The sequence below is a fragment of the Numida meleagris genome, chromosome 4 (assembly GCF_002078875.1).
Source record: "Numida meleagris isolate 19003 breed g44 Domestic line chromosome 4, NumMel1.0, whole genome shotgun sequence".
Lineage (NCBI taxonomy): Eukaryota > Metazoa > Chordata > Aves > Galliformes > Numididae > Numida > Numida meleagris.
In genome coordinates, this window is record NC_034412.1 from 44915938 (window position 1) to 44941695 (window position 25758).

At 45.4% G+C, this 25758-nt stretch overlaps 1 protein-coding gene across 1 annotated transcript; it reads right to left on the minus strand.

Moving 5' to 3' along the window:
• LOC110399136 (storkhead-box protein 1-like) lies at positions 4571–25235 on the minus strand. Its single transcript, XM_021397353.1, has 2 exons — positions 24668–25235; positions 4571–4682 (listed from the first exon to the last, which is right to left on the minus strand). The coding sequence occupies exons 1-2, from the start codon at positions 25149–25151 to the stop codon at positions 4642–4644; spliced, it is 525 nt and encodes a 174-aa protein (XP_021253028.1). The 5' UTR covers positions 25152–25235; the 3' UTR covers positions 4571–4641.

A 25758-nucleotide genomic window follows, 5' to 3' on the forward strand; every position in this document is an offset into this window, starting at 1 on the left:
CAGTGCTTAAGGTTCAAGGTGATAGCAGCCACACAAATCAATAGAAAAATCATCTACCAACTCTAGTCCCATGGCGACTTTTTCACCCATTGTGCCCCCTGTTTGGTTTTCCTCCCGTTTCTCCTCTCAGACCCATCTCCTGCCCCACATCCCATACAGAGGGAGCTGTATTGTGCTCAGGTAGGTGAGCAGGTGCTGTAAGAAATTCCTGTGGCCAGCACTATGGTGGGCTTGCACAAAGATCTCCAGAACCACACTGTGGCATGACCAGCCTGCAGAGCCTGCTCAGAGGGAGCGTGCTGATGGGACAGTCAATCTGGGCACATATTCCCAAGAAGGAAGCTCCCAGGTTGACGTGACACCTTTTTGTTGTCCTCTACAGCTCAACACTTCTCCTGGGCTGAATCTCAGAGAGGGTCCAGCACGAGGAGGCTCAGGGAGGCCACAAAATTCCCTCAGAACTTATAAAATCATTGAATCATTAAGGTTAGAAAGATCACTAAGATGATCCAGTCCAACCATCAACTCATACCCGTGACTGCTCTTGACTATGTAACTCAGTGCAACATCCATCCTTTTCTTGAACACCTCCAGGGACAATGACTGCACCATCTCCCTGGGCAGCCTCTTCCAGTGCCCAACCACTCTTTCTGAGAAGAAGTTTTTCCTAATATCCAATCTGACCCTCCACTGGTGTAACTCAAGGCCATTACCTCTTGTCCTATTGCTAACACTTCTCACTGTGACACCTGATTTTCCTCCCACGAGTAAAGGGAACATATTTCAGCCACGTGGGCTTGGCCAGAGTTGGCCAGAGTATAGACGCTGCATCCATCTGACCACAGAGGAGCCGTGAATGTTTTTGCATGTGAAAAGCAGAGCCTGTTTGCTGTGACACCATGGAATTCCCAGCATGTAGCCATTACAGTTCCCAGGATCCCAGGGCCTGAAAGCACAGTGAGCTTAGGACGTGTTCAGACAACTCCAAAGTGTTAGCCGATGCTAAAAGGCAAATTCTCACCACCTCACTCATGCTCTCCATTGAAGAGCACCAGGCTGGATGCGTCAGTGCTGCTCTGCGAGCCCCTGAAGGATTGCCAAGAGGTATGGGATGTGCTTCCTACAGGAGAATGACCAAAAGTGCCTCCAGACCAAGCTCAGAAGCAGAGCGCACAGTGAGATGAGTCTCAGAATCATGCCCAGAAGCCAGCACCATACACCATGAGCAGCAGGCAGTCATTCAGCAATCTCAACCACCAAACCTGGAGGGCCTGCAGTCATTCAGGAGGCCTGGGAGAAGGCAAAACAAGCTCCAATTTCAAAAGCAGCAGAACAAGTGGAAGCTTGACAGCAAGCATTCTGAAGCTCCCGACCATCAGAAAATACTGGAAAAGGTGTTGAGGAAGGGGAAAAATTATCTGAAATCCACCAGTGCTCCCAGCTCCTCTGTGTGCCTGCCACACCAGGCTGCAACACCAAGTTTCATCCAGAAGAAATGTATCCAGAAAAACCAGAGAGGATTTTTTTTTCCCAGCGTTAAAATAATAGGCGGGAGCAAGTTTGTCCACTGTCTTGGTACATGAACTGTGTCCCACACAACGCAAATGAGGACAGCAATTGAGGGCTTGTTGAATGGCAGTCTTTGGTGAGTGATGCTGCAGGGTTTTCCTCTCTTACCACACACAGCTAGTGGCCTGGATCCTGCATAGCTCTGGCTTTCTGCACTGTGATTTTATGCTACCGTGGTTTCAGTCTGAAGTAGTAAGACAGCTTGCATACCAAGAAAATATTTAACTACTATTTAGGGACAAGTTCTGTGATTGCATTTTAAGCCTAACGAAAAAAAAACCTAACAATGTGTAGGCTAGGTGTTTGAAAAAAGTATTGCAAGTCATTCTAACACCATTCCTACGAATGCTGTGTTATCGTGAATTACTTAACGCACAAGTAATTCTCCAAACCTAGATATCTGCAGACCATGTGCATTAGTAGAATCTAGACCAAAGTTACTTAGGACATTCATTCATAAACAAGCAATTACTTATCATGTCAAAATCAAGCACAGAGTCACCTTCCCCTTGTTCTTTTACAGCTAAAACAATTTCATTATTTGTAAATAAACTTTTATCTTTTATGTGCTGTTGAGATACCATTTATATTTAATAACTTCCATTCCACGTTTTTCAGCTACTGGGGGTTTATCCACCAGAAATGTCAGGCAATTTTAACTGTAATTCACTCCCAATGTACTATCAAAAACTGACACAGCAGAAGCTCAGGCATTGCTGCACTTCAATTTGTTTGTTCCAAAGGGAGACTGGGACTCCCTGCTGCTGCCTTCCCCTTCTGGGGAAGTTTATCACGGGGCTCCTGGAGAACATGAAAAGGCATTCATAGCTGTTTTAGGGAAAGAGAATGGGTACATGAAAGAAATAACAGCAGTGATGCAGGGAGGGAGAGGGGAAGAAGAAAACTTGCACACGCACAACAGAAAATATCGTCATCACTTCCATGCAAGCCAAACAGCAGTGGAACTGGAAAAGGAGATGAGTAGGGAAGAAAGGCAAGCAATATGTCAAGCAGGATGCAGCAGGATTGCTGGATTGGAACAAGCAAGTATACTCTGAAACAGAGATTTTCAGACTGTATCCATAAATTTCTATTTCACATACTGAGAAGAGAAATGGGTATCTCCATGTTATCTGAAGGACATACCTTTGTTATTGAAAGATTCCACTGATTGCATAAACTGTATGAGCGCAGAGAAATGAAAAAAACACAAGAGGACAAAATCATGACAAACAGAACGAGGATTTCATCAGCTCCTAGATGGTAAAACACCTTAGGACTTGTAAAAGCTAGAGCCACTTGGATCTAGTTTTATACTTCGTATTCGCTTTACCTGACAGCATGGGATGAGAAGAACAACGTGAAACCTAGCAAAACACAGATACAGCAAATACAGCGACACGCAGATGTAAGTTTGATTTAAGAAATCAAAGCAGATGCCATGGCTTTGGTCTAATCTATTGATGTCCGTACAAACCCCTCAGACCACCATCAGCTCCCCAAACTTTTCTTGGAGCAACATGCAACTGTAATCAGATTGCTCCTTGAAGACATAAAAAATTATTTGACTTTGAAGATCAGCTCCAATCCACGTCAAATGGCCTCATGGATTGTTCTTTTCTTTCAAGCCAAGGAGCCTTGTACTCAGGAAACTGAGGAACTGCTAATGACAACAGGTCTTGCTTTCTCAAAACAGTTGCCTCCCATGAACAGTTTCTACAGTGAGACCAGGACACATTGTACGTGCACTAAATCCAAGGAATCAGCCTTTGTGTATAGACTTTTTATGGTCAGTGTCACGCCACAGCACTACCCGATGCTTTGTGCAATTGCCTTTTGTTAATGAAAGAGACTCAGAGAATCATTAAGGCTGGACAGACCAGTAAGATCATCTAGTCCTCTCATCCTCACAGTCACTAAATATATTAAACAGGGCCATCCCCAATACCAATGGACTCCTGAGGAACACCACTCATGACCAGCTGCCAGTTGGATTTAACTCCATTCCTCACCAGCGTTTGCAGCCATGGGTGTTTCCATTTCATGGTCAGACAAATTGGAGTACAAGCAGAAGACCCAGTAATTACAAGCTCATATTTGGGGCTTTTCATCTGTACAGTCCAAGAGTATTACAAGAAGAGGCGTGTCATTATTGTTGTGTGCAATACAGGGATACTGAGGCACAGAGAGGTGAATCTCCTTACTAAGTTCACTCAGTGGGTTGAAACAAAGCTTGGGAGGGGACCTGTTAGCACAAGTTTGAACCTAAATAGCAAAGAAAATGAAGTTATTATCTGCATTCCATCAAGTACTGCACCATATGGTTACAGGTGGGCAGGAGTCCAAGCTAAGCACCCAAACGGCTCCTTCAGCTCTAACGAAAAAAACAAAACCCAAAACTTGCATCCTCACATTAATCAGAGCGATCCTTTAAGCTTTGCCTATGTTTCTGCTGACACTGTAGTATGAGGATCTACACTGAAAATTTAACAAAGAATAAATCCAGCAGATGTGAACAGATTTTACCACGGCTCATACCTGATCCTGACTTCCCAAATCTCCCTCACTTTCTGAGAGGATTTATTTATTTATTTATTTTAAATATGGCTACAGGCTCTTTCCTTTTCTGGCAAGATGGTATTCTAAAGTAAACTTTGACAAAGCTCTTGCTAAGAGCACCCCAGCTCATGATTACATCTGTAGCATGTATCAAGCAGATTCCGCTCACATTAATTATTCTGCAGCAAAATCAGAGATTGTGAGATTTAATAATTCAGTACCTGTGATACAAGAACTAGCAAGTCTTCCATTATTTAATATTGCACAGCTTACCAAACAGAAGAAAAAGCAAATGAAAACCAGATATAAGCTGGCTTCCTTTTCTTTAAAAATCACTTTGTTCTGCTGCCCCACAGCTTCAAACATATGAGCTCACCTCCACCATAGTTACGGGAGCTGGGGAAAGGGAGCCAGGGGACAACAGACAGGGCAGGGAAGCTCCCACCTGGGTGTGTGTAGATTTTTGCACATTTAAAATGATGCTTTCTTGGGTTTCTGCTCTCAGATGTAGGATCAGCTCATTCTGGAATGCACACTCTCTTCTGTCAGAGGGTCTGCATGGAAAAAAAGCATGGAGAGAACGAAGGGAGATACCACGGTCACTACAATTACACTAAAATCAGATGAGTGCATCCAACCAGAGCAAATGTAGCAATGCTACTTTGTGTCTCACATTCAGAGGCTTTTCCCTCTCTGTAATAAGCACAAGTGAACCAGTCAGCTCATACAGACTACCAAAAGCCCTTCAGCACCATGCAGGTTCCAGCACTGAGGAGAGGGAAGGCATCCCACTCCTTCTGGTCCCTGCGCACCCTCTTTTCCAAATGCTTTGCCAAGGTGCATCTGAAGGAATCGGAGCCCCAGTTCCTTCAAAAGTGGCACTACCTGACGAAAGAAGGGTTAGGTTAAGTAGGGCCATATGCTCCTTTCTCTGAGAAAGTGTACTTTCTTTTTATACACCCCATAAATGCACAGACACCCTTGCAACTAATTTCTAGAGTGACTTTTTTTCTGGTGCACTAAGGTGAGTATAAGAACTTAGCCTCACTGACAGGGAATGTTATCATGGAACAAGGTTAATAAATATTTCAATACCAAATAGAATGCTGTGCGCTTTCCAAAGACCAAAATACAAAAGCACCTGTGTCTAGATAAGTGCCTGCCTGCCTTAGACAACAGGAGAAGCAAAGCAACAACAAAAACAAAGCAGTTACTATGAAGGTAGGTGCTGCAAGGGGACAGGAGATGCTGAAGCAAAGGGATCTCCCCACAAAGATTAGGACAACATTCCAAGGAGACAACAACTGAGGGTATTTCAATACAGCAAAAGTAAGGCCTGGCCAGCCCAGACAGACACTTCAGATGGACACAAGCCCTCCCCATGCGCCAGATGAGGAAGGGATGACCCAAGGGGGATACCTGGCTCAGCAGACAGCAGGTAAATCAGGCAGAGCCCAAAGCAGCTCAACAAGGGGTGCACAGTGACCGAAGATCCAGGGAGGATGATCCAGCAGCTGCCCAGGCTAACAAGACCCAGGGAAGCAGGGATGCTATATAAGTTTATGTGTGAGCACGTGTGCCTGCATAAGGTAAACCAACAGGAAAGAGGTCTCAGTGATGACAGCAAGAGATAATTACAGCCTGCAAAGGTCTGAGCTCGTAAAGACAGGAGAAGATTTCCTTGAAAGTTTGCAGCTGAGGAATTGCCCACATAGCCTGGATGCATGGGATGAAGGAGAGGCAGGAACCTGCACCCTGTATGCACATGGGATGGGACTGCAAAGGTGTGCACGGATTAGGAAAGGGTGTCTGGGGGGCAGTCATGGCCTGAAGGAAAAACATAGGGAAGAGTGAAGAAAAAAATGGGAGAAAAAAAAAAAAAGCCCAGCAAAAATCACCCTTATATGTAAACCAGAAACCCAAACTGAGGTATCCCACAGGTACAAGAAGTCAGGACCTTATGTAGGTGTTTTGCCTCATGCAGGACCATGAAGTACTGAAACCATATGCATACATTTTGCAGGGCAAGTGTAAAGCCTGCTCACTTCCCCATAAAGGAAAATAGAGTCTGCTCAGATCCCTTTTACCTCATGGTTAGGTACCTCCTCGAACCATGAAGTCTGAAGCAGATCCAAAGGGACCATGTCTATTTCCATTCACAATGGGCTGTGCAGCCAGAACAATTGCGACAATTATTTCCTACAATTATTGCCATGTTTCACACCCTTTCCTCTGGGTTGCGAGGAGCAGCACCCCTTCCTTGACAACAGCTGCACCAGTTTCCTTCCTCCGGAGACCTGAACAGCCACGACATTCTGCCTGTTTCTGGGTTTGTGCCAACATCTCAGCTTGCTCTCTCTCTAAAGAAATGTTTTCTACCAGAATACTTTGGTCGACAACCTCGCTGAAGAAAATCGTAGAATCACAGAACCATTAAGGTTGAAAAAGACCTCTAAGGTCATCTAGTCCAACTGTCCACCTACCACCAATGTTGCCCACTAAACTGTGTCCCTCAGAGTCACATCTACACATTTCTTGAACGTCTCCAGGGATGGTGACTACACCACCTCCCTGGGCAGCCTGTGTCAATGCATTACTATTCTTTTGGAGAATTCTTTCCTAAAAGCCAACCTGAACCTCCCCGGCACAATTTAAGCCCAGTCCCTCTCATCCTATTACTGTTACCTGGGAGAAGAGGCCAACCCCAACCTCACCACAAACTCCCTTCAGGGAGTTGTAGAGAGTGATAAGGTCCCTGCTGAGCCTCCTCTTCTCCAGGCTAAACAATCCCATTTCTCTCAGAGGGAGGATCAGTTCCCTGCTCCTGCTTGCTGGACTATTTCTTATACAAGTTAGGATGCCCCTGGCCTTCTTGGCCACCTGGGCACAATGCTGGCTCATGTTCAGCCAAGCATTAACCAAGATTCCCAGATCTTTTTCCTCTGTGCATCTTTCCAGCCACTAAGAAGAACTGTCTTCAATCTTTTTACCACCTCCTTGCCAATACTACCCGTTGCTTTTGGGGTGACTGTTTTACCCTTAGAGTCTATTGTAATTGTATGGGATCCTAAAATACTTCAAATCAAACACACATGCTGTGCAGGTCATCTTTAAACTCCACACACCTTCCCACCTCACTGTAGAGGAAAATAAGTACTTTTATCGGAGGAAAACGCTGCCTCTCAGTTGGGCAGCAACACGCCATGCATTGACAGGTTGATGTGAGGAGAGCTTTGCAGAAGAAATCTGCATAGAGTGGCAAAAAAAACTTCTTCAAAGAACAGTGCAAACTGGAAGTTGAAGGACCAGAAATCTCTTTTTTTTTTTTCCAGTAAAAAGATACTGTAATATCTAGAAGACTCTCGCAGGTACTTTCTTTGCCAGTCGCTTCCTGCCCACAGGCCCAAACACATCCTGCCTGGGATCAGCCTCGTGCTCATCTTCCTGACCCACCTCCTCTCGCTCGTTCCCAGGTAACGAGCGTTTAATTACAACCGAGATAAAACAGCTGAATGGCCACTAGCAGGCTAATAATGACAACACACCTACATGTATAATTTCAGGAGATTACATCAAGCATTCTTCGCCTAGCTGGAACTGCTCACATAACTGTGGGGAGAAGAGAACGTGAGGTCAGCTCCCCACCAAAGTTTGTGGGTTTTCTAGGAGGGGAGGAAAAGCAGGAGGAAGGCCGTGTATCACCTTAAATGATAAATTTAAAGCAAAATAGGGGTAAGCAAGGTTCTCAAGCTGTGGAAGAGTATTCAGTGGTCTGTTGTGCCCTCCCAAATGCCTACCCCATAGGCCAGAGCAGCTTTGCCAGCAACACAGACAGGAGAAACCAAAGCCCCACAGTGTGAATGCTGGATGGTGCTTTCGCATTTGAAGCATCTTGGCTATTTCTTAGACTTCTTTACCTGTCAGTTATATCTAAAAGCAGCACAGCTTGACAGCAGCACTTAACCATCCTTCATTCTTTATCATGATAATTGTGTCCATAATAGCTGAACCTCCACTCTGTACTGCGTCAAAGGATCTTACCCTTTGTAATACGAACTCAAGAAATGTCTTAGAGCAAAATGAACTTCATTCAACCCATCAGCCAGCAAGACACACATCTCTTAGCTTCCACAAGGCAGCCTATAAGCTGGACAAAAACAGAAACAAAGAGAGAGGGTCAAAGCAGTTTCTTTACACAGGCCAGTGTGAGTGAAGATGCTTTATGCTAGACTGCTGCTCTGTAGTAAAAAAGAGCTTACTTAAAGTAAACATAAAGGCCCTATTTAATAAAGCTCTGCCACTGTTTTAAAAGCTCAGGATGAGTAGCCATACCATCAACAGAGCCAAACAGGGATAAAGCCTCAAAAATGTGGATGAGTACTCAGGGGAGCAACCCTATGGGATGGCAAGGAAAGCCACTGGATTCCACACTAATGTAACAAAACTGATCTGAGCTTTTTAACGGGGAAGAATTGTTCAAAAGAAAAGGAGCTCAGTGGTGGACTGGGTACATAATATTCAATCTTATATTACTTTTATAAGCTATTTCTGGATTTGCAAAGCAGTGGGTCCTTTTGACATGGCTCAGAAGCCCAATGTGTCAAAATCACAGCCAAATCAGGCACACAGCTGCAGCACAACATACACACATACATGTACAATGTCTAGAGGCTGACTTGCACTGGCTTTCTAGTGGGTTTCCTCTTCATATGAACACATATTCCAACCATTCCACTTCCACTATTTCTGTCCAGTCATTCAACTTCCCTCTCCTAACTCCTACATGCTGCTGAAAACCCACATGGAATGGACTTTACGCCCAAACTCCCTCCCTCTCCACTGCTCCACATGTTTTACAGGGGCACAATGAGGAGTTGGCGGAGAGAGTACAGACAAAACTGGGCTGGGTTTGTTTTCTTTAGGACTAGCAAATCAAAGCAGCTCGTGGAGAGGCCCAGCAAGAGCTCATGTCAACACAAGAAAGTAGCAGGAGCAGTGGATAAAGAGGGGATGTGGCAAGCTCTTAACTCAGCTGGATGCATCCTTTGGAACAACTCCTTGATCAGATCTGTACAAAGAAAGATGCCTAAGCCATTACCCATCAAACCACTGCATAAACTGCCCTAAGGCCACTCTTATGTGAGTACCTTGCCCCTTGGTATTCCCTAGAGTAGTTATAGGGAGCCCAGCTATTGCCCATCTTCCTTATCACCCGTTACATACAGTTCAATACAATAAACAAAAATTGGCAAACCGTTCTCATTGCCAGACCCAAGCTGATGGAATGATAGCAACAGAAAGAAAACCCACAATCATTGTTTGATGCCATGTTACTCGGCACTATCAGTTTCTCCAGAAGCAATAAAAAGGTACATTAAGATAAATAATAGTAAAAAAGCAATCTAAGCAACAACCAGAAATTAGCAAGAAATCTAAATGAGACCCTCTGCTACAAAAAAAAGATCAGCAAGTATATTTTTACTTGTCAAACAGTTCCACAGTGCACAGGCAGTGGCATTTTTTAAATATTTGTTTCTTGGAGGATTAAACAAACTGCATTATTTTTGTTCTGCTTGTGCTACTTGGAAGAGGTGGCAGAAGGAATTCTCCTCACCTCCATGATTACACATTACCCTGAATATTTGTACTTCACCGTCACTCTATGGAAAATATTCACATGAGTAATCACACTGAAGTTATTATAACTACTCCTGTGAAGAAACATTTAATCTCCTCTTCAAGCATATGCTGAGATCAGGACCTGAATGTCGTGAATGTGCTGAACTCAGTTTGTTGCATGCACAGCATCTCTAAGTTAAACAGTCCATTTTAAAACTAGTTTTGCAGTAAATACCCCCTTTTGTAAAGAGCCCCAGACACCAGGAACCCTTGGTTTCGTGTAGGGTCTTGCAATTCTATAAGCTCTTGGGAGGTCCCCGTGTTTTACTTTTGGTGACAGGGGCAAATACCACAGACTCACTTTTCTGGTCCTTGAAGAAAATTATCAGATGAAGAAAATGATGTGTCTGTAAAGGGAAGATTGTACACTGAGCAGCATACCAGTGCACTGACCTTGTTCAGCCACAAAACAGGGAATTCAAACCCAGCATTTCCAGGCTGGGATCTTCCACTCAATACACTTGTGCTTGGGCTGTCAGCTAGAAGGGCTCCCAATCTTGAGTTCCCACTGCCCACCTTCTCAGTAAAGTCAAACCATGGATGGTAAAGTGTAATTGCTCCTTTGGCCTTTGAGATTTGGAGGCCACTTGTGTTTCACAGAGCAGAGAGGGAACATCTCCATGTGTGTCATCTCCTGCCAACTGGGAGCCCTCAGTGGCTACAGAAACTAGCTCTGCATTTGGCATGGGCTGAAAGAGGCAGGATCTGGCAGTATAGAAAGAGGTTCTTACGAACATGTGTTTTTTTTGTACCATGGATTTATCTACTTACTTTTGAACAGAAAAACCTTGAGGGTTTTTTTGTTGTCATTATTTATTAAGATAAATCTTTCATAAAAACCATGGCATAGGCTAAACATTTAAAACACAACTTTCTCATTATTTAATTGTATGTTGTGAAGCAGCTCTTTCATTTCTTTCAAAATTACCTTCTAATAATTTACTTTCATGCTCCCAAATTCTTACATCAAAAAAGACAGAATGTCATGTCCCCGTTCATTTTCTCCTTGGGACTCATAACTCAATAAGCTTCCACAATATCCCTTCCTCAGACATCTCTCCTCTGTGTGATAAAGTTGGGACCTATCCCATTTTTCCTTGTACCGAAGCTACTCTGTGCTTTGGAGTATCCTTGTTACATTTCCTCATATCTTTTCCAGTTCTACTTCTTTCTTTGTGTCTGTTTTCTTTTGGTGGTGCTTTTTTTCCAAGTTGAGGAAATGCACTTCTCCAAGTATTCAACATACCAATGCACCACAGTAGCTATGCATTGGCATAATGTCATCTTTAGTTTCATTTCCTATTTCTTATGCAATATCTTTACAAAAGGAAAAAAAAATCACACATTACTAAGTTTGAAACCAACCAGTAAAACACCACAAACTTCAATAATCAGAGAATAAGCCAAAGTTCCCTTCTCAGTTTCTCCCATTTTCTACTGTCAGCTTGAGTATCCGTCCTGATTTTTCTATCCTTTAGACTGAAGTGCCTGAGTGCATGGGAAGCTACCCAAAGAAGGGTGTGCAAAACCCTTTGGTCCAATTGTCTTTTCCAGCCAGAATAAATACAAAAAACATCCTCCAATGGAAAAGCTGTGACACAAGCAGAGAATTGTTTGATTTTATCCCAGTGCATCTTCTACAATTCACCTGAAACGCTTGCAGCACTATAAGAAAGATACACTTTGTCCAGAAGACAGCAGGAAAGAAAAAAGTATTTACTTCTGCAATTACATAACACAAATAATTAATTTTACCAGCAGCCTTCAGAGTTAGCCTGGAATAACAGTAAAAAGTGTGACTTCCCCTTCCTACTGAGTCCAGAGCGAGTTTGGCTCCATCACTTACAGAAGAGTTTTACTCAACTGATGTTATTAATGTTATCTTCACAACCATGAGGAAAGTTGAAAATTGTTTCTGAAAGAGCACTCATTTCTGGAGACTGAGAAAATATTTTCTGGCTGGACTCTCAGAAGCTGATCTGTTAATAAATCAACAGGAAAATATAGAGGTAACCTTATCACTCTCTATAAGTACCTGAAGGGAGGTTGTAGTGGGCTGGGGGTCAGCCTCTTCTCTCTCATAACTAGTGACAGGAAGAGGGGGAATGGCCTCAAGTTACACCAGGGGAGATTTAGGCTGGACATTAGGAAGTACAACTTTTCTGAAAGAGTGGTCAGGCACTGGAATGGGCTGGCCAGGGAGGTGATTGAGTCACCATCCCTGGAAGTGTTCAAGAAACATTTAGATGTTGTGTTGAGAGACGTGGTTTAGTGGGGTTATTAGTGGTAGGTGGATGGTTGGACTGGATGATCTTGTAGGTCTTTTCCAACCTAGCTAATTCTATGAATTCTATGAATTCTATGAATTCTATGTTTTCTTGGGCAAGAAGAAGGTAAAATGGATATTAGTAAGAAAAAAAAAGTCAAAAGAAATAACGTAGTCTAGGTTTTCATATATTCTCTCTCCTGTTCTCTCCTTAGCTTGAGGCATCCCTGTTTCCCATTTCACCAGTCTAACTTGTGCTATGATTGGAAAATTCCCGCTGATACAAAAAAAGCTGGAACTTCCTGCATTAGGAGCAGAAGGACTGACCTGCTCTACTAGAAATAATACCAGGTGGGCCAGAAAGCTTACAGGTTTTGTATGGCTTCTACATTTTCAGTGACATCCTGGTCTATGCAAAAATACATAACTAGGGTTAGAAGTTGTGTGGGATTTTTAATGACTTATTCAGAAGATGAATGAAGATGAAGCACCTATTTTCATAGCCCAGAGGTATCAGCCAGGCTGCAAGAAACACCGAAATTAAAGAATGAATGCTCACAATGTCTCCTTCTCCCCTCCTTCACAGAGACCAACTTCAAGGCCTGCAGCCTCTGTCAAGTGCTTTCAGCCCAAAGGCTGAGATAAGAATGAAAGGCAAGTGATAAGAAGGAAATGCTTACTAACAATATAGTAGTAAGTCTAAAGCCAGACTGAAAACATGACTTTGTGAGCTGAGCAAAGTACTGTGCTTGCACAAAGAACATATCAACTGTAGAAAGAAAAGTTACAAAAGAGGGAGAAAATGAAGCTATGAGTGGGGAAACAAACAAAAAAAAGAACATTTGGTTAATTAATTTTCTGTAACATCCCTTCACCAAGTCATTACAACCTCATTTCTCAGCCTTTAAAATTAAGGAAAAGTCAGGCTCACTGGCCACTTCAAAAAGTCTACTACAACTACTTACAGCAGTTATTGCTGGGTTTCTGGAAAAAAAAGCCAATAAAGGCAAACCATGGAAGTGGCTGACAAGAACAAGCAGCCATAAAAAGAGATCCTGCTATATAAAAAGCTGCTGGCAGCTATGGCTCTACCAACCGCCTTAAGAATCTGTCAAAACAGACAAACATGGCTGAGGAGGCCCAACACTTTGCAACATTTTTTGCTGTGTTTTCTTTTTCTTTCAAGAAGGACCTCATTGCATCTGAAGGCACCAGCTGCCTTATCTTGCTCTGTATCTGTGCAATGCAATAAGTTGTCCCATTTGCCTTGAGAAAAGAAAGTGTCCAAGCAGTGTGGGTGGAACAGCCAGATGTGCTTGGTGCTGCTGGTCTCCCATTTATGCAGAGAAACTGGTAGAAGGAGGACCAGGGGAACCTGTTCAACAGGAGCCAGTTACGAAAGGACCCATCCACAGCAAAACACACAGGAAACATGGAAACCATCCACCAGATCTGCAGATGGCTGCTACCACCATACGGGTGCTACCACCATATGGGTGGTGCAAGCTAGATGGCCAGGCTTGATTCCACAGCTGGCCCCGCTGTGAGCAGGAGGTTGGTTGGACCAGAGACCTCTGGAGGCCCCTTCCCACCCGAACTGCCTTATCATCCCTCAATACCTGATTGTAGATTGTAATGCAGAAAATATAAGGTTTCAGGTCTGTAAGAATTTGTTCAGATGTCTAATCTAGATTAGGTCCTGGTTTACCATGGGCTCTTGTGTCGGAGCAAGAGGCAAGGAGACCTCAGTGGTGCTGACCCACACCAGCTCAAACCACAATGGCAGTGCAGACCAAGAGGGAGATTCGGTCCCTGCTAAAAATGTGAAGAAAGGGTGACCCTCCTGCAGTGAATCATCTGAAGGGAGATCTGCACATTCCTCAATTAAGAAGCAGCAAAGATCAAAAAAGGCAAGCTAGGGACAACACTGGTAAAGATTTGGCTCAAGCACTTTCCATAGCTACCTTACAAGCACCAAAGGAATCCCCATTCATCAGGCCTCAGCACACCATTTCTCAGCCCAGTTGCTCCTGTGGTTTTACAGCATGATCCCATGTTTTTAAGGGCCAAAACCACACTGTTTACAAAACATAAACAGCCAACCAACACGATATCCGCTCCAAGAGCCAACTTTTGACAACTCAGCCCTGGCTAGCACCACCATTTCTGGAGCCACCAGGAGCAACCTGACATCTCAGAGGAACTGGTGGTTGTAGAAGCAGCTAGAGGACAGCCACAGAGAAAAGCAGTGACACTGAGGAGGGTCAGGCTGCTATCCATGCTTCATCAAGCTGGTGTGATCCTAGCACAAAGCCACTTGTGGACAGGGAGATGAGAACCTGCATGCCAGCACAAGATTTAAATAGGGAGAGAGCACTGAGAAAAGGTCATTTGTGGATAAAGATAAAAGCCACACTTGCGAAGTTGACAGAAGAAGAAATCCAAGAGGCAGGAACTGGAAAGCCACAAGGAATTCACTGCAACAGCTCAAGTTTGTAAAGGAGGTTTGCAGTATCCCAGCACTGCAGTATAGTCTAATAAGCTTGAGCTAGCTTTCATCCAGGGACTTAAGTCACTTAAGGCAGCAGCTCATCACAGGCTGCCTGAGCAGCAGGACAAGTTAGCCAGTACTGAAATCCATAATTATGGCTGGAGTTGAGGAGTGCAAACCACACCTGAGCTGGATAGTTCAAAACTAGCTTAGATAGATTTATGTTCAGCTGTAACACGACCAAGAGAAAAATCAAGCAGCTTAACGATGAAGCAAAGCTTGGTCATCTTGCAAAAGCACCAGGTCCTTGCCTTCATGTGCAAGTCTCTCCTTTTTTTTTTTTTTAATATTAAAAAAAAATAGTAAAGAACAAGCCTGTAAGAGAAGTTATATACCTAAAACTTATAGGCAACATCATGCATCATTACCATGCTGTTTAGTTAAAAAAATAACATGTAATCCGTTACATGCTCCAGTTCCCTTCTGCAGCGCATTTCATGTGTTTATGGCTTCATGTTCATGCCAAACACATTCTAAGTATCTGTGATTGGAAACTCACTGTACTTCTAAAGCTTTCATAAACCTCATGCATGCAACTCATTCATGAAGGAGGCTAAGGTGCCACAACAAGAAATTACTACAGCTGACATGGTAAGAAATGGGTAAAGCAAATCCAGGCAGGTTTTGAGCATGAACTCTTTGCCCAGTTGCATATTTACAGATTACCTCTCATTCATAAGTAACCTCACGTGTGAGTATAATTACCTCACTGTTTGCACTGCAGGAGCACATACCATGCCCACACAACATCAGTCTGAGAGAGCCACGAAAGCCCTCGGCCCCAAAGCACTTGTGTTGTCAGCCATAAGGCAAGGAACAACGTTTGGAATCAACAAAAGAGATAGGAACAGACCAGGAAATGGGAACTCTGAGAAGCGCTGACAAAATCTGCAGTGTGTGGGAAGCAGAGAACAAGCTTTGATTACATGGGTACTTGCACACATGGGTGTTACATGCTGGGCTTGGTAAGGTCACTGGTTTTCAGCTTGGTATCTGCAGAGCCCCTTTCAAAGCGGTCCACAGAAAGGTAATAGTGAAAAAGCAAGGCTTATATCGGCTATGTTTCTGCTGGAAATGGAAATGAAAGAAAGCTGAGGATCATTACACCGGTTGGTTATTACTCACTGAGACCAGAGGCAATGCAAAGGACTCAAAGCCGTGGAAAATAATCAGGAATTGGGAAAGTGGATGCTTAAGCCACTGAGCAAAAGAGTTAATCAGCATGGAAACAAGAAAAAATTGAGACAGCATGCCCTAGCTGTTCAACCACTTCCTAGCTAGTGGGAAAAAAATAAAGTTCCATCAAACTTATCTCCTTTCTACTCCCATCACTTGTCACAAAAATCAACCCTCTGAATTTTGTAGCTCACTTTTCTATCTCACAGGACGAAAGGATAGATAGAATATGTTTTGCCCTCTGTGCCAGCCCAAACATTGGAAACGTTGGAAAGGAGGCACTGGAATTGACTGAAGCAGTCACTGAAACCAGAAGTCTAAAAATTGTCTAAGCAGAGGCGTGAAAGAGACTTAGGCACTGGGCTAAACGTGCTTTTCCTCTTTAAGGTCAGATATGTCACTGAATGAGACTAGCTATTGACACAGAAAAGCAGAACAAGGATAGATGTAGTAATTCTGGCGCTTAAACATTTCACAGCCATTCTGTGCTTGACACATAGCCAAGAAGCATGTCCCTGCAGACCTTCCAACAGCTATTTGGCATCAGCATCACCAAGGAGCTCTGGCTGCACACCTCTAAGAAAGACAAACTAACAACCAGGAAAAAAAAAAAAACAACTTGGAAACAAAAGCAAAGGACTTGAACTAATAAGAAATCCATAAACTGAAGGCTACAAGCTATCACAATAAATGAAAAATGGCAAGGTGGTAGCTAGTTACTGCTGCCCAACAGAGGAAAATAGAAAGATTGGAGGTTGAGCTGCCTGGTTTCTGTGACTATGTCTTTATTGGGAAGGTATTAATTAAGACTTACTCTTGATACTTTAATTCACAAAGTATTAAGACTTCTATTTGATACTTTTCCTGAAGATACCTGGATGAACTCTTCCGCTGTTATATTTCAGAGTATTGAGAATAAAAATGCAAAGAATGCTGCTTCTGATTTTGCAAGCTTAACTTTCAAACAAGGAGCTTCTGGCTTAGATGCAGACAATCCACTCTGGAAGCAGCCAGACAGATTAACTCCTCAGGCGAACCTCTTAATGACAGCCAGGCAAACGCAAGAAGATACAATGTGCCTATATCTAAAAATGCAAGTCCTCTCACGGAAGTCAGACTTAACTAACTGAGCTCACATGGAGGCATCTCTGCCTTGCTGACTTGTGACTACTCAAGGAAAAGTAATGGGAAATTCCTGTTTGTACAGAGATTAAAACATCATATACACCCATACACACACATCTGTACAAAGGTAGCAAGGACTCCAGGTGAATATTGCCCTAAGCTTCCCCCATGAGACGCTTTAGCACATAAAATTTCTCTAAGAAAAGCTGCAAAGCTTCAGAGCCTTATGAGTCCTATGCATTTCCTTCCACACCTCAGAGGTTGGCTGAACAACAGGTGATGCTATCATGTAGCTAGACCTCTTAAGAAAGTGCATTAACTACTACTGAAGTCTCTACATTTGATAAAAGCAAAACAGACCTGACATCTATCAAACTGGCTTCCCTACCACATGAAGCACTATGTTCAAAGTTATCCACATATATGACTAAAAATCTGGCTGGCCTCCCTCCTCTTTCAGTCTCCCACTCCTTCCAGGTGTTTGTATTCATCAAAGAGGCCACTCCACATGGGTGACTTCTCAAGATACCCATGAGAAGCACTGCTCTTGTTTCTTGAGCATCTAAGATTGCAGAGACTGAAAGTTTTTATTTTCCAGCTCCCTTTTTACGCACTGTTTACAATACCTCTTCACTTCTATTCTTTGCCACAGCTTCTTACAAAACTAGTGTTCTCTTCTTTCATCGTATAGGATTTTTCAGCCAGTAACAATGCCTTTCTTTTCAACCAAAAGGAAAATTTTGACAAATTACTAATATTGACAGGAAAGCTCAGCGTCCTCAAAGCTTTTTTCAGCTCTACTTTGAGAACAGTAGGTGAATGTTCTTTAAATTCTACTTCTTGAATTACTCTAGAGGGGAAATTCACACACTCTTAAAGAAAGAAATGTAATAACCTCTCATGCTAATAACGCTTAGTATGTGAGGTGCTCAAGAACTACGTAGATGCAGCACTAAGGGTCATGGTTTAGTGGGCTACATTGGTGGTAGGTGGACGGTTGGACTAGAAGCTCTTAGAGGTCTATTCCAACCTTCATAATTCTATGATAATGTCTTTGCCTTAAAACAGACTTTAAAATCCCAATTTTGAACAGGTTAAACCACCTTGTGAGCATGCAGCTAATTAGGACAAGCCCGCAGTGGAGGCCAGTTGCTGACTGGCTCACGACTAGACCACAGCCACAACTAACATGACACCAAGTGCTTGCAAATCTCCGTTCAGGCTCATTCAGCTCTCCCCAGTCTGCTCCTTTTCTGGCACAACCTCCTGCGATCAGCTCCCAAGCCCTCTATATGGGTGCTGGCCTACTTTCAGACACCAGAGCAACTTGCCTTCACCCTGGGATTAAGTAAGGTGTTCGGGCTTCCCTCAGTGGAGCCGATGGAGACAAAGGAGCCCTTCAGGGAAACCCAAAGCAAACACCAGGCTTGCTCTCAGATCCAGCTATTGTTGTGTCATCTGTCAGTGAAAAGCGAACATGTCTGGGCACCAACCCCACTGTACGCAAGCACAGGAGAAAGCGCTGAACAGTGTCAGAGCACGAGGCAAAGCCCAGCTGCTTCCACACGAGCTGGGCAGTGGCTGGTAAGGCTCACAGCAGCTGGCAGCCGCCAAAATAACACAGTGAGAACCCTTTTACATAGAAGTAAATAATCAAAAACAACTCGAAACCCATAGAAGTTCTAAGTGGTATCACATGAAGCTAACATAATCTGAGTTATTTCTCTCTGCAGAATTTGAGCTCAGTAAGTTACCAGGCAGCAATAACTTCTATTTATGCTGGGTTAATCTCTTCAGTATGCAATGCTGATAATGAATGCATTGCAATTTGCACTGCTGCAGGACTCTGTAACCACATGGATCCAAGGATTAGGGTGAGACAAGGCAGGTAGTTAGACTCACACGCATTAAGCTATCATGCCTTCCTCACAGTGACCTGGAGAGAGACTCTCACACATCCAGTTTCTTCTACATCCTTCACAGATAGTCAGAGAAATTCATGGATAGCATTACCAAAATAGAAAATACAGCTGGAGTCTGGAAGAGTGAATAATAATTTGCCTATTTTTCTTAAGCTAAAAGTTTCTCTAGCTTTGACATTTTTGTTTTGTTTTTTTAAGGACCAAAAAATTGCCTTATTAAACAAAATACTCATTTTATAGTCTCACAATACTGCATTAGACTGCTGCCAGGTCTCAAACACAATGGCCACATCCAGCTTCTCCTAATGCTAGTAACACATTAGGAGCTTTACAACCCCAGCTTTAAACACCATCCTTGCAATCTTGCTTCTTTGTTAGCTTCTGAACACCCAGTGAGAGCACACCTTGCAGCATGTGCAACCTCAAGGGAGCAGGAGTTCCCACAGCTGTGGATACAGGCGATGACGGACGCAGGGGTGCACTGCCCTGCTACCAACACGGGGATTGAGGCACTGCTCTGCCACAGCCCAGCCCCAGCCAGGGCTTCCACCAGAACACCTGCTGGGGCAGCGTGAAAACCACCAAGCCTTGTCACAGTCCCTCTTCTCCCTTTCAGTGGGATTCCACATTCCAAGGATAGCGCTGTGCCCTTCAGCATCTTTGCCCTCCTCCAAAGGCTAGCATGAGCTAACATATGTACATCATGAAACACTTAAGAGCTGGTGAAAACTGTTTCAAAAATACACATTTGTGAAGTACCCAAACCAAACTCCTCAGATAGAAGCATTTTTCACTGCCACAGTGTATAAATTCTGTAAAGAACCGAGGCTGGAGTTATTTCATAGCATTTAAAGCATTTAGCTTTCTAAAAGGCTGGCCGCTGATAGCCCTCCATGAACCAGCTGACAGTGGAATTCCAAGGTCAAGCTACAGCAGTACTGAGTCTGACTGTTTCCAGACTTCTGTTTTGTCCCCCCCTGCCCCAAGGAAGAAGAACAACACAGTCTCACGTTGCATGGTCAGGAGCACACCCAGCCCCAGAAAACACACTGCAGAAGTTATTATACAGTGCATATTTATGTGTACTGTATACTAAGTCTCTTCCATAAGAAAAACCAAAGTCATAGAATCACAGAATCATTAAGGTTGGAAAAGACCTCTAAGATCATGTAGTCCAACCATCCACCTACCACCAATATTGCCCACTAAACCATGTACAAGTAACATCTACATGTTTCTTGAACATCTCCAGGGACAGTGACTCCGTCACTTCCCTGCACAGCTCATTCCAGCACCCAACCAATACAGACTCAATAAGTGCTGATGGCAATACTACACCATTTTTTTTTTCTGTAGCAAAAAAGCAACCAAAATGCAAATAGAAGAACCACTATTCAGATTCCCTGAATCGACCTCTGATTGCATGCTCTATTGCTGCTGTTGCTCAGAGCAGGAGTCTGATATAAAAAAAGAACATGAGGAACTGCTCAAATGTCAAAAGGAAAGCATCTTGCATCAAAACATACTCGCTTGTACATTCTTAGCATTCACACACTTCTCATCACCGGTCTCTGGTGAAATTCCAGGTCAAACTGAAGAGTTGGGTGCAATGGACAGAAGGAAGCATGTTTACATAGTAGGTGAAGGGACTTTATTCCAAGAAGAACTGAATATCCTTGAAAATCTTTGCAGATCTGGCCCACCCAGCGTGCAGTTTCAATAGTGGAAAATGGATATTGCAGTAACACTCCCAGCAGTCAGCATCATTAGAAAATTATCAAAACATTTGTGCTCTTGTATTTATAGCAGAAATGGTTTAGAGAGACCTTGACATTTCAGAAGCCCATTAAACTTCTGCTACCACAGGAATTGATTGCTAAGATATCCCTTCCAACCCCACATTTCACAGCCACGTTTTCTGCAGTGGAAGCCACCACGTGGTTGCAGCTACTATTTTACTTTCCCTGAAAGCTTCTGGCTTTCCTTGACTACCAAGCAAGAGAGCAGCATGGCACCACAATTTGCTGGAGCCAACGGCAGGCATGGTGTACTGGGAAGGCACTGAGTGCCAAGAGCCCTGCGGGATATCTGGGTTACATCTTCCCCGTTACTCTCCCTAACAGAGGTCTCACATGCAGACAAGCAGGTGGTAGAGCTCTGGCATGCCCCACCCCAGGGATGAGCTGAAATTCTGCTGGCCAGGAGGATGGGATCATCATCTGGATGACAAATATTAGGCAAGATGCCTCTACAGGCAAATTGCAAAGAAAACCTAGCTGTGACACAAAAGGAAGAACTGCTTTGGTACTTCACTGGAAGTTGAAAAGGACTAAAAAGAAGCAGAAAATCTTGTTTTCCTCCTAAAAAAATGAAGGGGCAGCTGAAGAGCAAGATGGGCTCATTCAGCCTGCAGCAAAGGCAGCCTGGGAGCCGCTTAAGAAGAGTTTACTGCTAAATCCCAGCCACCACGAAGGTTGATCCTGCGCAATGGCATGCTTTGTGGGGGAGAGGAGCTCAACAAGGGGAGAGACAGCGCAGGCTGTCCATTAACCTCACACATCCTTGACTCCAGTTGCTCGATTAGCACAATGCATCAGTGTGTTTGACTTTGCTACTTCACAAGGAGTGAAGAAGCAAAGAAAAAGAAAGGAAATGAATTAAGTCATATCTTTCCTTCCTGTGTGTTTTTCACTTTCACTGTGCGTTTTAGATCAAGTGGTAACCTGCATTACACTTGTAAGCCATCTGCAGCTTTCATGAAAGAGCAAAAAGCATTTCTGACTCCAAAGTTTCACAACCAGAGTGTGAGCACCAACCATATACCCAGAAAACAGGCACGGTGCACACAGTCCATACTCAAAGAATCACAGAACCATTTGAGTTGGAAGGGACCTTAAGGGCCGTCTAGTCCAACTCCCTGCAACAAACAGGGACACCTACAGCTCCATCAGGTGCTCAGAGCCCCTCCAGCCTGACCTTGGCTGTCTCCAGGGACCGAGCATCCACCACCTCTCTGGGCAACCTGTGCCAGTGCCTCACCACCCTTAGCGTAAAAATCTTCTTCCATATGTCCCCTCTAAATCTGCCCTCTTTTACTGTGAAACCATTTCCCCTTGTCCCGTCACAGCAGAACCTGCTGAAAGAGTCTACTCCCTTCTTTCTCATAGCCTCCCCCTTTAGATACTCACTCAACTCACTCTTGCCTCTCCCCAGTCTCTAACAGCTGCTCTTACAAAGTACACTGAATGCCCAACCCAACACTTCTGAGCTCTTTCTTTGCTCAGTTGGAGTTGGGAGCAAATTCCTGAGCATCTCAGTCAAGCCACCAGCACGATCCCCTGAAGTTCCCAGGGCAAAACTATGAGGCATACAAAAGGTGTAGGTGAGAACGCAGACAACTCTTCCTCAGCAGTTTTATTACTATGAAAACCAACGCTCCCTCACTGAAATTTTCATCATTTAAAGGAGATAAATGGGAGAAAAATAAAGAACAACAACAGAGAAGTCATGTTTTACTCTGCTATAAATGAATAACATTTTAACAGGTAATGCCCGATAGTCTGCACAGCACCATAATCACCTGCTAGTGACCGGAGAACTCACAGTGAAAATTAGCGCACCTCAACTGGTGGGGTGTTCATTTAATTTTTGGTGCCAGGAGAGAAGAAGGCAGGCAGAGGAAGAAAAGGAACACTTAGCTCCAGCTCACGGAGCAGCAAAATCCCCGTCGTCCCCCCCCACGCCTGGCCGAGCACAAACAATGCACACCAGCCCAGCCCCACCGAAACCGCTGAATTGTAACTCGTGCTAGTTAGTTTAATTATTGCCCATACATTTCTTGAAAATGCCATTGGAAGCATCAGCTTCTAATTGGAGAAATGGCTCCGAGTGTGACCGCGAGGCTGTTACAAAGTTCGGTCACTTCTGTAGAAGGGCATGGCCCTTCCACAAAGCGGATGGAAACCTCTCAAAGACACCCATTGTCCAAGAGGCAAAAATGGAGCGCAATGAAAGCAGAAGGAAGTCTCATCCATGAACACAAATGGAGGAGGGAAACTGAGGTGGAACACCCGCAAGCCTTGCTACGGAGTCACCAAAGAGCTGAAAACGGGAAAAAAATCCAGCTTCCAGGATGACAAACACTACTGGGAGCAAATGGAAGGCGTGTCAAAGAAATGCTATTAAAATAATAACGCTCATTAAAGACTTAAGTTACAAAAGCCTTGCAAAGTTACAAGAAAGCGTCAAGTCACTCTTACCCAAGACAATGAATTTCATTTCAAGACCTATAGGATTATAGATGGGTTCCTTGGGCCTCTGGATCAGCAACCTTTGTGCGTGCTGGCTTTGGGGCTTTGTTCATTCAAAGCTTGCGTGGGCTCCCAATCCAATCTGAAGCCAAGGTACACCCCCCAGTTTCCTAACAGCCTGATAACCCCAACCCCAGCAAAAACAAGCACCAGGCAGCTTGTTCTCATTTAACCCTTGAGTTACACTGCCCCAGAGGTGAGTATTAAAGCCACACACCGAGCACTTCACACCATGTAACCTCAAACCCCGCGCTAAAGGAGCTAAATCAGCTCTCCGACGTGCTCCACGTCCCTGCCCAACTCTACAGCAGGGCCTAATGTTACTGTTTGGATCTCTAGATGTCAGACCCTTCCAGGGACTCGCTGGCCCAGATACACCTGCCACAAGCAACAGAGCATTCAGGGGCTGCCACCAGTAAGAACCACCAGCAGCACCAGTGGAGGACCAGAAGCCAGTTCCAGCTTGGGCTCACCAAGCACTTCAAGGCACAGGGCAGTGCAGACCTGACCAAGACTCCACTTGCACAAACGTGAGGAGGAGAAGGAGGTGCTGCTCTCCAACAGAAGTGGGGGGCTTGAGAAGTGCTCAGCAAGCACTGCCCTGCTTTCTCCCGTGACCCCGAGGGTCAGTTTGGCTCCAGTGGGAAGAAGGCAGTGCAAAACCATAGCTCAGTTGTGTCTGTCTCCCTTAGTGCAGCTGAGGACACACATGACAGGCAGGGCTCCAGCTCTGCTTCCATAGCTTTAATCAAACACTGAGAGGCACTTTCTGTTTTTAAAGTTTTCAAATGAAAACATTTGGCTCAAGTTTTCAGTAAATCCACTGTGAAGATAACCCCCAAGGAACGTGTATTACTGCACACTAGGGAGTTTACTTATTAACACCAACTCCCAGCAGAAGTGTATTTCCGTATTTTAGAGTGGGCTCCAGAAGGCTGTTTGCATTCCCCTTCCGGCAATGCCAAGGTCAGAACGCAGCACTGCACGCCCGAGGAATGCTGCCGGCGGGCAGGGACAGGATGGGGTGCCCCAAAAGCAAATCCCGAGCATCGCAGGCCATGGGGCCTTCTTCTAAACAACGGTAAAACACACAAAAACCTCCCTAGCAATAGAACAGGATCTACCTCCTATTCTCCAACCATGTAAAATGAGGGGCCGGCTGGTCCTGAGCCTCCCGCCTCGGCACGGGAGGTACGGCAGTCGGAGGGAAACAGTGACAGTGAAAGGAGTGAGAGCCGCACGGCAGCATGCCAGCATCCAGAAACAAGGCGCTGAGAAACGCAGACCAATTGAGTTCCGCTCTCTGAGCGAACTTTACCCGGTAGTTTTGCATCGGAGCATTTTTAAAGGCCTGAAAATCTCACTGCGGAGAGAGCACCCCTATATCAGTGTCCCACTCCAGGTGCCCACCATCGCACAGACGCAGCGCGCAGAGGCTGAACGCGGGGACAGCGCCCGCAGCGGGGTCGTTCCGCGGGGGGGTCCCGTCCCGTCGCGCCCCGGCACGTACCCAGGCACTTGATGTGGAAGCCGCTGGGGGGTTTGAGGGAGCGGCGAGCCCAGCCCTGCCGCAGCACCTCCAGGTGCTCCTCCTTGCCCTGCACCAGCAGCACCTGCTCGTCGATCCAGCCCAGGAAGAAGGTCTCGGCCACCGCCGCCGTGGCCCGCTGGTCCCAGAAGTGCTGCATGTTCTCCCGCTTGAAGTCCGCGAAGATCTCGTAGCCGATGCGGTGCCGGCCCAGCTCCGCCGCAGCCCCCGGGCCCGCCGGCCGCCCCCCGGCTTCGGGGCTCAGGACGATGGCGAGGGAGTGCGGAGCGATCTGCAGGCACCGCTCCACCCGGCGCGGCATGGCCGCCCGGCGTGCCCCGCCACCTCCCGCACCGCACCGTACCGCTCCGGGCTGCGCCTGGCGCGGCCCCGGCACGGCTCGACCGCTCCGCCCCCGGCACACCTCCGGGCCGGCCCCGCCCTGCACCGGGCCGGGCCTCCCCATGCCTCCACCCGGCCGGAAAGCCTTCCGCGTCCCTCGTGGGGTGCCGAGCTGCTCCGTCCCGGCGCACAACCTGTCCCCAGGACAATGAACTCAGCTCGGCTGGAGGTTTCGGGACCCCTGGGTGATGTCTGGTCGTTTTGAGGGCATCCTTAGCTCTGCACTACTGTGTCCAAGCGCCCATCATCACCTGTGATCATCCCGCACCAGCTTTTGCTACTCACCAGCATCCCGAAGAGCGTTACAGGGAGACAACGTTGTATGAGCCCAGCTGCCTGCTAAAATAATTGGTCTTAGTGCGTGGAATCTACTTCCATGACCTGGTCACGCTCACGTTGTCACAAACTCCCTGCTGTCTGCACCATGCCAGTGGCCCTCCCATCACACCTCCATTCCAGCTCTCCCAGGCAGGGCTCACCTGTGTGTGGAGCACCTCACACCAACACCTCACGACTGAGCAGCCACTAGCTAACTTCAAGGCTTGATTAGGCTTCCCTCTTGTTCCTACTTGCAAGAACCAAGGAGCCAAGTTACACCTTTGGACTTCTGCAATGTGCCAGGTGCGTACAAGCAGAGGCCTTGCACCTGCCCGGGCTTTCCATGCCCTGTG